Raw genomic sequence first — 13,872 nt, forward strand, 5'->3', positions numbered from 1 at the left:
CCAAAAGGAACAGAAAAAGAAAATTTTATCTTATTTCTAAAAGTAAAATTTCTAAAATTAATCTCGTAATCTAAAAACAAAGAAACTCCTTTCTTCCAATTCTTATTATAAGACTCCAGGTTTAAAGTAGCATGTTTCAGGATCAGAACTGGGAGGGATTTGGTAATTTGTATAATTTTTTAAAAGATTTTATTTATTTATTTAAGAGACAGTGAGTAAACCAGAGAGGGAGTGTAAGCTTGGGGTCAGGGGCAGAGGGAGAGGGAGAAGCAGGCTCCCCGCTGAGCGGAGAGCCCCATGTGAGGCTTGATCCCAGGACCCTGGGATCATAACTTGAGCTGAAGGCAGATGCTTAACCAACTGAGCCACCCAGGTGCCCCAGCAATTTGTATAATTAATTTTCTTTTAGCTAAATGTTGTCACTGGTAATGCGTTTCTCCTTAATAACATATGTACCAGTTGTTGGCAGTGCAAGACCTAGCTCAGACGGTAACCTGTACCTTGTCAGGCTGCATTGCCGCCTTCCCTGTACCTCCTCACTTAGTAGTAGTACATTTATCATGATGTGGCTTTTATAGTTGAGGGCAAGAAGTCTGTGTGTGTATATGTGTTTGCAAATGTACATATGTGTTTCAATCTAGTATTCATAGAACTTAGCATACTGCTGGCAGGCATTAAAAAAATGTCTATTAAAAAATGGCTATGAAAATACTCAGAATTTCCAAAAGTTCCTAAAGATTTAGGTAGGTATGTGCATATATTTGGGAGTGTGACTGGTTGTATAGTGTGAATGTAATGGTGAAGGGAGGAAAGTATTGCAAGGCTGATTTAACAGTTAATTTTATTCTACCATTTTATAGGTCAGGGTCCTAAATATGTAAAAATTTTTATCAATCTACCCCGGTCTATGGATTTTGAAGAAGCAGAAAGAAGTGAACCAACTCAAGCTCTGGAACTAACAGAGGATGATATTAAAGAAGATGGCATTGTCCCACTTCGTTATGTTAAGTTTCAGAATGTTAACAGTGTAACTGTAAGTAGTATTTCACCTGTATTTAATGAGTTTGTGGGTAGCAGTTCATGCTAGGATACCTTTAGAATCCTAGGTGATTTTATTTTATTTATTTATTTTTTTAAAAAAAGATTTATTTATTTAACAGAGAGAGAAATCACAAGTAGGCAAAGAGGCAGGCAGAGAGGAGGAAGCAGGCTCCCCGCTGAGCAGAGAGCCCGATGTGGGGCTCCATCCCAGGACCCTGGGATCATGATCCGAGCCGAAGGCAGTGGCTTTAACCCACTGAGCCACCCAGGTGCCCCATATCCTAGGTGATTTTAAATGATCCTTTAAAGTAGGTTTTTGGGCTCTCTGCTCAGCAGGGAGCCTGCTTCCCCCCTCTCTATCTCTGCCTACCTCTCTGCCTACTTATGATCTCTGTTTGTCAAATAAATAAATAATATTTTAAAAAAAAAAGTAGGTTTTTGTCCACCTGACTTTGAGTAAAAATGTATAATGAATTATTTAAATTTTCTTCTTTAATTTATGTGCACTAAAGAGAAAGGACAAGTTGATTTTTAAAAAAATTGTGAATTTGTCAGTTTACATACTTTTTACATATTTGGCAGCTTCTGTTGAAAGTTTATTCTAGAAAATTTATAGTTAAACTAAAGATATTTGTACACTATCCTCATCCCGGGTGATGAGTAATGTTAGAATTATAAAATCCAATTTACTCTTCTAAAGTGTATGTTTTTTTTTTTTTTTAAAGATTTTATTTATTTATTTGACAGAGAGAAATCACAAGTAGATGGAGAGGCAGGCAGAGAGAGGGAAGCCGGCTCCCTGCTGAGCAGAGAGCCCGATGCGGGACTCGATCCCAGGACCCTGAGATCATGACCTGAGCCGAAGGCAGCGGCTTAACCCACTGAGCCACCCAGGCGCCCCCTAAAGTGTATGGTTTTTAATAGTGTTGTGCTCATGATCTCAGTAAAAATGACTTTTTAAAAAGATACTTTTACATTATCTTAATTTACATAAAGAAGTTAGCTGCTTCTTAGCAGTTTAAATTGCTTTTGTGAGTTTTATTAGTGAAACCCAGCATATGTACTCCAAATACCCCCTCCTCCCATTCACCCCTCCCAACCCAGTCTTTAAGAGGAGGGAGTAGGAGAGTTAGAATAGCATAGTGGAATACCTAGGAAAAAAAAGTGGGAACAAGCACAGAATCACTGAGAACAAACAAGTCATGCTAAACTAATGTGATTTCCTTGTTACTTATATATTTATTTATTAAAGATTTTATTTTGCTTGAGAGAGAGAGCAATCGGATGGAGCAAGCATGACCAAGAGAGCACAGCAGGGGGCATAGCGGAGGGGGAGGGATAAGAAGGCTCCCCACTGAGCAGAGCGCTGCATTGAGGGTTGGATCCCAGGACCTTAGGATCATGACCTGAGCTAAACACAGCTGCTCAACCGACTGAGCCACTCAGGCGCCCTGGGATTTCCTTGTTTTAATGAAATGATTCTGGTTTTTGTAAAGTAAAGAATGCTAGTGTATTCATTTTCAGAGGTTTTCACTGGATTTTTCACAGGATATACTTAGTAATAAGATGAAGGATTATAATTGAGACTTCAGTATTTGAAATATTCTACCCAAATAAAATGGACGAAAATGGTTATATTAAACTAGAATACTAGTTATCAGATATTTTCCTGACTAACATTTGTAGCATATTCTCAATTAATGCCAGTTGCTTTACTTAGTGATGGAAGCAAGGTATTTATTGGAAAAGCCCTTTCAATCCAAACATCTTGATATAATCTCCGCTGTCAATGAGAATCATTGTCCATAGTTTTCTTGTGATAGGCTCTAGTCTCTATGTGCTGTGTGTTACCTCAGTCAAACTTTCAGTCAGTGACTTAAGTCATAGAAAGCATGCCATGACAGTTTTGATTAGAAAGTGTAATCAAAGTAAGTAGGTGAATTTTAAAAGCCATAAATATAAGCTGATGTGCTAATTTTCAAAGAGCATTATAGATAAATGGAGAGTTGGTTTAATAGTCTACCTGTTGTAGACTTGGAAGTTTTTTTGTTCTTTTTTTTTTAAAGATGTTATTTATTTGTCAGAGAGAGGGATGGGGAGAGAAAGCACAAGCAGAGGGAGCAACAGGCAAAGGGAAAAGCAGGCTCCCCGCTGAGCAAGGAGCCCAGTGTGGGGCTCCGGGGATTACGACCTGAACTGAAAGCAGACGCTTAACCCACTGAGCCACCCAGGTGTCTCCAGACTTGGAGTTTTAATTGATAAGTTCAGTTTGAGATGAATCTGTGCTTGCCTGTAAAAACAACAAAACTGATTAATGCCATCAGAGAATGAAGGTATGTTGTCAAAATCAAAAGAGGCAGTGTTCTTAAGTGTAGACAGTATCTAGAGTATTGTGTTTTATTTTTATTTATTTATTTTTTTAAAGCATATAGTAATCCAGTATATTGAAAAAGAATCTGTGAGTAAAGCTGCTGTCTACTTAACATGCTGAGGGGAGTTTTTACATGGAAAGTATAGAGAGTCAAGCTTAAAAAGAATGCAGGCTATTATAGTATAGTTTTAGGAGCTGATTTCTAATACTATTTTCTTTTTAATAGTTTAGGAATTTAAATGAATTAGTATCAGAAAGAAGTAACTGTAGAGACTTGTCTTCAGCCAAAAACCAATTTTAATAAAATTTCAGCAGTGGTTTGCCTACTGTAATAATTTCATACTCTTTGTACATTCTGTGTAAAGGATTTAATTGTGACTCCTCCACAGCCTCACACTGAATTATCTGGAACTTGTGTATAGCAGGGCAAACAGTGTAGTTAATAGCGCTACAGGAGCGCTAGTCTAACCGTAGTTTGGGTTAATCCTTACAAAGAAGGAAAGGTATTTTCATTCATAATCTAACAGTATCAGTTAAACATGTTTGTGAAAAAAGGATACAATTATTAATGTAATTCTTTTTTCTTTTTGGTGGGGGGGGGTGTAGATATTTGTTCAGTCCAATCAAGGTGAAGAAGAAACAACAAGAATTTCATATTTTACTTTTATTGGTACTCCAGTCCAGGCAACAAATATGAATGACTTCAAACGAGTAAGTTTGTTTTAAATGGTATTTAGGGGAAGTAAAAATACAATTTTAAAGAAGTAATTTCATAACAATCAAAATTGTAACCATGTCATGAAATTTTAGGTTAACCTAAAATTAACAGTGGGTTCTCCTAATCACATTTTTAGATATCCAACTAAAAGATAATTTCTAATAAAAATAAATCCTGATACAGAGTCTATTAATAAATGGTATCCAAATAAGATGCCAGATAATGGTAGCCAAACAATGGTGTCTGTAAATAAATGATATCCATTAATAATGGTATCCAAATGGTATCCAAATAAGTGAGCATAGTATAAAATGTACAGAAGTGTTGAATCACTGTGTTGTACACCTAAAACTAATAGAACATTGTATGTCAACCATACCTCAGTTAAGAAAAAAACCTTATCTATAATGAAAGTATAGTATACCTATAATAAAAAGAAAGTATTTTAAACTAACTAAATAATTGGTTGATTATAGAAAGTAGTTAGGAATGTCAAAATAGGAGTAAGTTAAAATCATTATTATTAGTGAATGTTTAAGAATTTTGCTGATACCAAGATTCTGATTATTATTGTTTCCGATGAAAACATTTAAAATCACTTGAATAGTTTTAATCAAAAAGAACAGGTTCAGTTTTACTACACTGAGATGCCTTTAAACCATGTCTGTGTCCTGAAAGACCACTTGGCACAAGTAAAGAAATTATCAGTGAACAGGCAGATTGCATTTGTATGTATATCTACATTTTAAAAAAGATTTTATTTATTTATTTGACAGCGAGAGCACAAGTAGGCAGAGAGGCAAGCAGAAGAGAGGGGGACGCAGGAACCCCGCTAAGCAGAGAGCCTGACGCGGGGCTCGATCCCAGGACCCTGAGACCTGAGTCGAAGGCAGAGGCTTACCCCATTGAGCCACCCAGGCGTCCCCGTATATGTACAGTTTTGTTTTGTTTTGTGGACACAGTCCTAAGGATTGTGGGAGATTAAGATATATGAGACCCTTAGGACTGAGAACATTTTGTCCATTCATGGAACAACTGCTACTTGGTCACAGTTCCTTAGGGAGACATAACGTATTACAACCACAGATCACGGAAGTGCTTCCAGGAGCCTTCTGAGTACAGAGCCTAGTTACGGGGTTACAGATTGAATGTGCAGCAGCAGGGGAAAGGTAGCTGTGGCCATGTTTCTGGAACTGCCTTTGACAGTGTAGAACCAGAGGTGATGATAAAGAGGTGATTATATGGGAGAAAGTTTCCCTAGGGCTGCCAGTGCCTGGAGGAAGAGGCACCCAGCTGAACAGTTTAGACCCTTGTTTGGTGGGGAGGTGAAGCCATGGAGCATCCTGAAAATTCTTACTCTTTTTGGTGGTTTCTACAGATCATATTTTGATTACAGAAAAATTTGTAAAATTGCATAACAGTGGATAAGCTTATAAAATTGTATACTGGTTTTTACAAAATTGATAACCTTGACCATAGATACTATAATTGGTCAGTTTTCAACAACTATTTCTTCCTGTCTCATAATTAACTTTTGGGAACTGTAGGACAATAATGTACTTAGATCTGTCATGTCAAATGTTTGCCATATGTAAAGACAGATCAGAAGGTCAGAAGAAGCAGAGATTAAACAGCTTCATTTTTATGATATGAGATATGCTGTACTGGGAAAATTGTGAGCACCAAAGACATTTTGGCTGCCTGCTTTGTTAGATTGCTTGTTGGAATTAAATGTCATTGGATTTGGCTTTAACTGCCTTGCATAGTTTGTTTTTAGTTTAATTCCTTCCTAAGGTCTACTATAAGCTGTATGCCATTAATTCAGCTCAAGTTCCCTACTTCTCACCTCTGCTCCTGCTGTTTGATTTCCATTTTTCTCTTTAAGTAACCACTGCTCCATTTTGACCGTCTTCTTACCAGCCTGCCGTTCAGTCAGTTTTTCTAATATATGTCGGTCATCATCCATCTAAGAGTCTCTCTCCAGCTCTTTGTTTTTAACGTCCTCCCTCTCTCACACGTTCTCTCCTAGCTCCTCTCTTACTCTTTGGACTGACCAGACTACTTTTTCTGGACTGTCTTTAGGATGGCAAAGATATTAGACTTTTCTTGCTTGGGAGTATTTGTGTTTGTTTTGTAATTTGGCTGTGCATTCATTTAACTAAATACTTTTTTTTTTTCTTAACATTATTGCATAGCAATAGTTCTCAAACATTTTGGTCTCAGGACCCTTTTATACTATTAAATATTATTGAGGACCAAAAAAAGCTTTTGTTAATACAGGCCATATTTGTCTAATATTTACCTTTTAAGAAATGAAACTGAAAAATATAAAAATTACTTATAAATCATAAACTCCTTAATATATTAACACAAATAATATTTTTAAATTAAAATACATATTTTCCAAATAAAAACTAATTTAACAAGAAGAGCATTGTTTTATGCCCTACAAATTATTCTACTGTCTAGCTTAATAGAACCCTCTCATTCTCATGCCTGCTTCTACATTCAGTCTGGTTTGAGATCATAGGTCATGGAGCCTCTGGAAAACTCCGTTGTACACCTGTGAGACAATGAGATTAAGAAGGCAAATAATGATTTAGCATTATTATGAAAATAGTTTTGAATGCTCCCTGAATGGGTGTCAGGGACCCCCCAGCTAGACCACACTGAGAACTACTTTGAGAATAATTTCATACTATCATGGACTCCTTTCTTGGTGTTAGTCCCTTGCTTTTAATGTCTGATAAATTTTAATTGTTTGAATGATCTCATGTATGTTAATACTACATTGCATTTCCTTTTACTAGTTTCTGAATGAGACTTGTGTCATTCATTGAATTGTTCCTCAAAAGCAAGCTAATATTTCAGTCCTTTTTGCATTTTGCTAAGTTAACAACATTGGTGTAGGAAACTGCAATAAAAAAATATTTATTGTTTAACTGAAATTGGCCACTTTAGATTTTGTATAGATAGTTGCTTACTAAAAATTATAAATGAGTTTGGTTTCTAGAAAAGGAAATAATAAATACATGGTATGGTACTTGTTGTCCCTATAGTACTGTGCTAGGTGTGATCATAATCTCTCTGTATAGCAAGTTTATCTTATAGGATAACATAAAAACTTTTTGGAAAGTTGATCAAAATGAATCAAACCTTAGTTCAGGTCTCTTCCTTTACAGGGCATTCTCATACTTTCCTAGGTCAGTGATATCTCCTTCCCAAGAACGGTTGGGAGAGGATTAGAATGTTTTGTGGGGGAGGGAGGGTCTTGAACTAAATAAACTTTGAGAGTAGAAATGGATAGCAGTGGAGGAAAAGATAGTAGGGGGGCCACTCCAGGTAGAAAATAGGAACTTGGGCATGAAAATGGGAAGGTGTAGGACTTTATTTAATTAGTCTGAATTTCAAAGGAATTACACAGTCATTAGAATTTAAAATTTCAAAATAGATTTAGCATGTATTTTATCAGCACAAAGAGGAACATTTTGATACCTCTTTCTGTAATGAAGAAAGCTATAAAAAATGGTTTAGAGAATGATAGAATTGTATTGCATTTTCAGTTCACATTTTATATTGAGTTGTTTCTAGATAATTTTAGTTTTCAGAGTGTCATTGATCTTCTTATGTCACGAAGGTGACAGAAGCTAAGGTAATGCTAATGAATCTTGGATGTGGATAGAAATCTTAGACCTCTTTGCATGCTATTACAGCTTTAAAGGTTGTACTTTTAAGATGTGGTAGACTAGAACATACTTCCCACTTGTCTGTTTTTGGTTATTATAGGCATTGCGCACAGATTATAATACACACTTCAGCTATTTGTTGTTGTAAATGGATTCTTTGTGTTGCAGCATGAAAAGCTTGCCATCTTAATTGGAAGTAGTTATTTTCTTTGCTAAAATATGCTCTATACATGGATTACTTTATTTTAATACAAAAATAATAACCTGTAAGGTCACAGAAATGAGCAAAATCGAAGGGGCTACTGCTTCTTAGGGAATGAGGTGCATGTGAAAAGCAGAGCAGATTTTCTATCACTGTAATAAAGAGAGACTTTTCTAAACTGGCCATTCACCGTATCAGCTATTTTTGTAACATTTCTGTCTGTTTATTTTTCAGCTTTTTTAATGCAACTCAAATGAACTAAAAACAGAAGATTTTTTAAATGAAGTAATATAAAGATTGACCTTATCTCCCTCTACTCCCCTCCTTGCTTCTCTGCTCATCTAGCACCTGTCTGCTCTCACCCTTCCCATGTTCTCGCCATTGTTGGTGCAAGATTTCTTCAGCTTCTGTCATCTGGATCAGCCTTGTAACCTAGATTTCCTCAGCCATCTCTCCTTCAGATCTTATTCTAGCCATGTGTCTCATTTGGCCTTATGTTCTGATTGCTTTTTATTTTGGGCTTGCAACTAAGTGCTTTAATTTTATTATCATACCATGTTGCTCCCCTTTTATTTTATTTTATTTTTTACTTTCTCATATTTCATTTTTGTACTACCATTTTGAGGAATCATATTGCAATAAAATGTTGTTGTAAATGCTTTCAGACTTAACTAGTTGTTGGATGTTTTAATCCAATCTAAAGTTTAAATTTTATTTTTTTGGGAACTATAGAATCATTTTAGATATGAACAGTTTCATTAACTTCTTTTATACTAGAACTAGTGTAATATATTGAATAAGCTTTAGTTAGAAGACATGGATTTTCTTTTCTCAATGGAACTGCAGCACCAAAGTCTTTTCTGATTAATTATGGGCACATCCACTGCTTTCTCTACCCAAGTGAACTCAAGGCGTTGAAAGAAGGACTGAATGTGTTAGGCTGGTTTAAATTCTTAACATAGAAGATCAATGGACTCTTCACTGTATAAATAATTTTGACACCTAATTTTGATGTAACTAGACGATTGTTTGAGGTGTAATATACACTTAAAAATGAATAAAATACTTCTTTATGTTTGGGATGAGAAAAATCCATATTGGAATGCTGAATTTCTTCTTTTTTACAGAGAATACACATTGGCAAGTTGAGAGTTATCAACCTGTGAAACAGTATGCAGATTTGTGTCTTCTGTATCACATCTGCTAAAATTTGAATTTTTAATATCAGTTGTTTTTGTTTTCTTTTGCTTAATCTAATAGCTCTGTGTTTTGTGTGTTCCCAAGTGATAATAATGATCAATAATGCTTTCAGTGTTTATCTGCTTAAATTCATTTGTGATACAAATATTGCCACCTTCCTTCCTTTCTTAAGAAGGCCCCACCTTGGCTCTTAAACCGTGATTTTTTTACTCTTATCCACATTTTATGAGACTATCTCTTTCGTACCTTTCTGGCTTTTTGGGCTTTCTAACATACGGTTTTTGTAGATTGGAGAGGAGCTCTTTTAAAGTAATGGAGCTGGTTTTCCTCAAGGTCAGGAAAATGGCATGTCTGACATCATATGATTGGGAATTAAGTGGAAGGGTTTTTATAATCTTCTCTCATGAATGGCACTGACCCAGCCATGTTCTGTTTTTGACCAGACATGTCCTGAAGACCTTCATGAGTTTTGCTTGATTCACACTACCATTTGGAGCAGAATCAGTTAAAGTATGAAAATTACATTTATAAATAAACATAAAAATCTTTTTTTAAGATTTTTTTTTTTTTAATTTGTCAGAGAGAAATAGTACGCACATGCGTACACAAGCACGGGGAGAGCAGGGAGAGGGAGAAGCAGGCTCCCCACTGAGCAGGGAGCCTGATGCGAGGCTTGATCCCAGGACCCTGGGATCATGACTTGAGCTGAAGGCAGATGCTTAACTGACAGCCATCCAAGCGCCCATAGAAATCTTTTTGTATACAAATACATCTTCAGTAGCTTGCAAGTAGATTTCTTTAGAGGCATTTCTGCTGTGAGACTATATTATCTAATGATAAACTTCAGGTTTTAAGTAAATTATTTGCTTAAATAATTCTAGGATCTTCCCACAGAGAATTTTGTTTTCTAGCACTGTTGGTTGAAACCAGGTTTATTCTTCTATTTTTATGCTGTCACATTTATACCAACTAGGACATTTTTAAAGCCCTCATGGAGAATTTTTCTAATCATTGACAGAAACAAGATTTATTCTTTATGTTTTTTGTAGTACATTTGTAGCAGCCAGGGTTTTTTAAAAATAGTAGCTAGGCAAAATTAGTCATTTTTAATCTCTTTTCATTGCATATCTACATATTGAGAGAAAAGTCTAGAAACCTGTCATCTTGGGCATTTCGACATAAGTTTAGCATACTCTTGATTCTAGAGTATTTTGTGATCGACATTTGATTTCTAATTGCCTAAAAATAGTTTTCCAAATATATTTCACTCATATAGCATCATCCTTTTATTAACTTCTCTAAACTGTCAACCTTGTTTTGAAAAATTGCATTGCTTTTCCTTTAAACAGTGTGGGAAACCAAAAATAGCCTGCATGTGTTTTATTTTTAATTCCTTGAGGCTGGGAGGAAAGGGAAGGTCACAGTTTGCTTCAACAGTGAAAATACACTGCATGTCAAAAAAAAAAAAAAAAAAAAAAACCAGAGATGAAAATTAATACCAGGTTTTAAAGGTGATTACCAATTGGTAATATTATTTTGAAAATAATGCATATTTCTAAATCAATAAGATGTACATGTAAAGTTATTTTTGTTTTCTAGGTAGTTGGCAAAAAAGGAGAAAGTCACTAAGGTACAAAAGACACTGGAAGACCATATTGCAATCAGATCTACAGCTCCTGGATAATTGCTTGATTCTCATCAGAGACTGTCAATATTCCAGTCATTGCCATTACCAATAAATCATTGCTTTTGTTCGGATGGTATCACTAGTGTTTTTATTGTAATCTTGATACATGCAATTGTAAATAAAAGTCACTACTTTTGCCAAGCTTAATTTTTGTCATTCTAAATAAGTATTTTCTCTTTTCATTTATCTGAAAATTGGCCCACTTCTGACTTTCGAAGAGACTTAGTCTAGTCTGGTAGCCTGTTGATTGAAAGCCAGTTTTTCTCTTTAGGGGAGCAAGACTGTCTTAAGGAATTAAGGAGTGAGTGTGCTGTGCTCATACACATACACAGAGCAAGTGATTTCGATAAACGGACTTGGAACAGCTAAGTATGTTAAAATGAGTACTAATTCATGTTTATTAAACATTTGGGTATGCGGGTTATAGAAAGTACTCAAATTAAACCTACCAGAAATAAACAAGTTTAATGAGATTTAACTGTTCTCACTTAAAACTGTTAATGGGACCACAGATTCTAATCCCTTCTGGATGACCTTTAAAAATTTGAGTTAGCCATTATCCTTACTGTTGAAATCTGACCATGGGGGAAAAGAGTACTGGGAATTCATGCAGCAACAGGACTTAATATTTTTAATCAAGTATTTATTACCTTAGCTTCCAAAAGATGCAGTGTTAATATACAGAGAACATGATTTAAAGTTAAAAACAAATTTGCCAAATTGTTTGTTTGAAAGGTGTTTCACAAAAGGCTAGCAAAACAAAACGTGTTCCTTACTACTCTTTTTAATCTTAAAACTAATCTATAAAGTATTGGTAAATTGATTTTTAACTTTCTCTTTAAAATTAAAACTTAAATATCTCTGAATATTAAAAATTCAGTGTTTGAAAAGAGTACATAGACTATTTTGATTCAGTTAATACCTTTGAGGGCATTTTTGTATAGGAATGTGGTTGAGACAGCATTTTTACCTTTGGGAGACCAATGTATTTATATGCATTTATGGAAAAAATTATGCAGAAGTTTTTGTGTTAAAGTAGTCACTTTCTAAAATGCCCTGTGTCATTACATGGTGTTTAGTTCTTCTCTATGTAAGCCTATTAACTGGTCTGTGATGATGTCTATATACTTATGTATTTCATAGTTACCTGCCTTGGGTCAAATGGAGGGGGAAGGGCAAGAAATAAAGTTCATAACATTCCTTAATATAGACCATCTCAGATTAATTACGTCTGAAATTAGGCATATAATTAATATCAAAAGTTTTGTTCTACACTTTTGTACACTTAACCTTTTTGGGTAATTGTTAAAGTGCCTCCTCTTAAGTATTGCTAACCTCATCCTATTTCTACTTGACAGTTTGAAAACCCAGTGAAAGTAATTTCATACGTGTAAAGGATTGGGTATCAGATTTATATTGTTTATGTGACTTTTCTGTAACTCAGCTGGTTGCATTATCCAAACGTTCCACGATTATTCAAATTGTTAAGTAGTGAAAAATGAATGTTTTTAGGTAACTATAACGTTTCGCTATGGGAAATTTTACAAATAAACATACGTAGTTGATATTACTTAAATCACCAAGCTGAAATGCTGTTTTCTCCTAAAACAGTATATGTATGTATGTACACACACACACACACACATATATGTGCTGAATTTTCCAGATTTTTTTTAAAAAAAAGCATCTGGAAATGTAACATATTTTAACCAAAACCATCCCTGAGATAGTGTTTTCTAGAAAACTAATATTAGGTTTATTATTTGTTTTGTCAGACATAGAAAAAAACACCCCACAAAACTTTTCCCTTGATTTACATTTTTTGTTATATTTCGCATCAGGATGCATTATCTGATTTGAAACAGTAATGAAATAACCCATAGTAGAAACAAAAGTATTTGAGTACAGAGTCTTGCAGCATAAGGCTGAGGTCAAGAGTAACACGTGCTCTTTCATGCTGTTGGCAGACCTTTATGATCTGTTTTGGCCAAATTATCCCCCAATCTCGTATTGGAGGGAGCTATATCATCCATTGGAGTTGCCATAGGAATTGAAACCAGTCTGCCACTTGAAGATGGATACTCTGTTTTCTGCAGCGTTCCCAAAGGAGGGTGGGTATTGCACATTGGGCCCGAGTATTTTATTCATGGCTGCTATTAATTCACCTGAAAAAACTGAAAAAAAAAAAAAAAAAGTCACTGGATATGGAGGGTGGAGGGCTTTTTACCTAAAATAGTTAAGACCATCCCATGTTCCCCTTAATGTCTAAAGTAAATCTTCAATTCTGAAATAAAAAGAAAGCATTGGAATTGAGTGAGTTAGGCAACTGAACCCTCTCCTTTTAAACATTAGAGAATGAAAGAACTTCAGGGCTTCCATGTTGCTTGTATTAATACTCATACTTCAAAGTGGCAGACTGGTTTTGTGTGTAGGATATATATGGAATTGGTCTTTTCTAACCTTAGATAGTTTTTAAAAATTTTATTTATTTTTATTTAACAGAGAGATCACAAGTAGGCAGAGAGAGAGGGAAACAGGCTCACCAAACAGCCCGATGTGGGACCCGATCCCAGGACCCTGAGATTACGACCTGAGCTGAAGGCAGACGCTTAACCCACAGAGACACCCAGGCGCCCGATAATTTTTTTTTTTTTTTTAAGGAAAAGTAACTTAGAATGAGAAATCCATTCACTGATCACTGAAGGGAAACCTTGAAGGAACCATGCATTCACTTGGCTGAACACAATTATTAAAGGTTTATTCTGCAGTTTTTGAAGTTTTCCAAACACATGTGTGCTCTATAACATACAGGATGTTTGTTAAGCAAGTAAGTTTTGAAATCTTTCACTGCCCGGTGAAGCCTATATTGCTTAAGAATAGTGATGTCATTTTAAACATCTTCACTTTATCTTTAGATCGATACTTTGTTTTTTTACATGCCCACCACTGTAAGTGGCAGAATGGATG

The 13,872-nt window shown here is 35.3% G+C and overlaps 1 protein-coding gene across 1 annotated transcript in view; it reads left to right on the top strand.

Annotated features, from left to right (window-relative positions):
- Positions 1-12,481, top strand: part of TXNL1 (thioredoxin like 1) — a 33,154-nt gene extending 20,673 nt beyond the window's left edge. The window contains exons 6-8 of the mRNA XM_044242909.1: positions 861-1,033; positions 4,019-4,123; positions 10,818-12,481. Of these exons, the coding sequence (XP_044098844.1) occupies positions 861-1,033; positions 4,019-4,123; positions 10,818-10,847 (308 nt within the window). The 3' untranslated portion in view covers positions 10,848-12,481. The remainder of the gene's footprint in view (positions 1-860; positions 1,034-4,018; positions 4,124-10,817) is intronic.
- The last annotated feature ends 1,391 nt before the right edge of the window (positions 12,482-13,872 follow it).

This window comes from Neovison vison, chromosome 3, assembly GCF_020171115.1.
Source record: "Neovison vison isolate M4711 chromosome 3, ASM_NN_V1, whole genome shotgun sequence".
NCBI lineage: Eukaryota > Metazoa > Chordata > Mammalia > Carnivora > Mustelidae > Neogale > Neogale vison.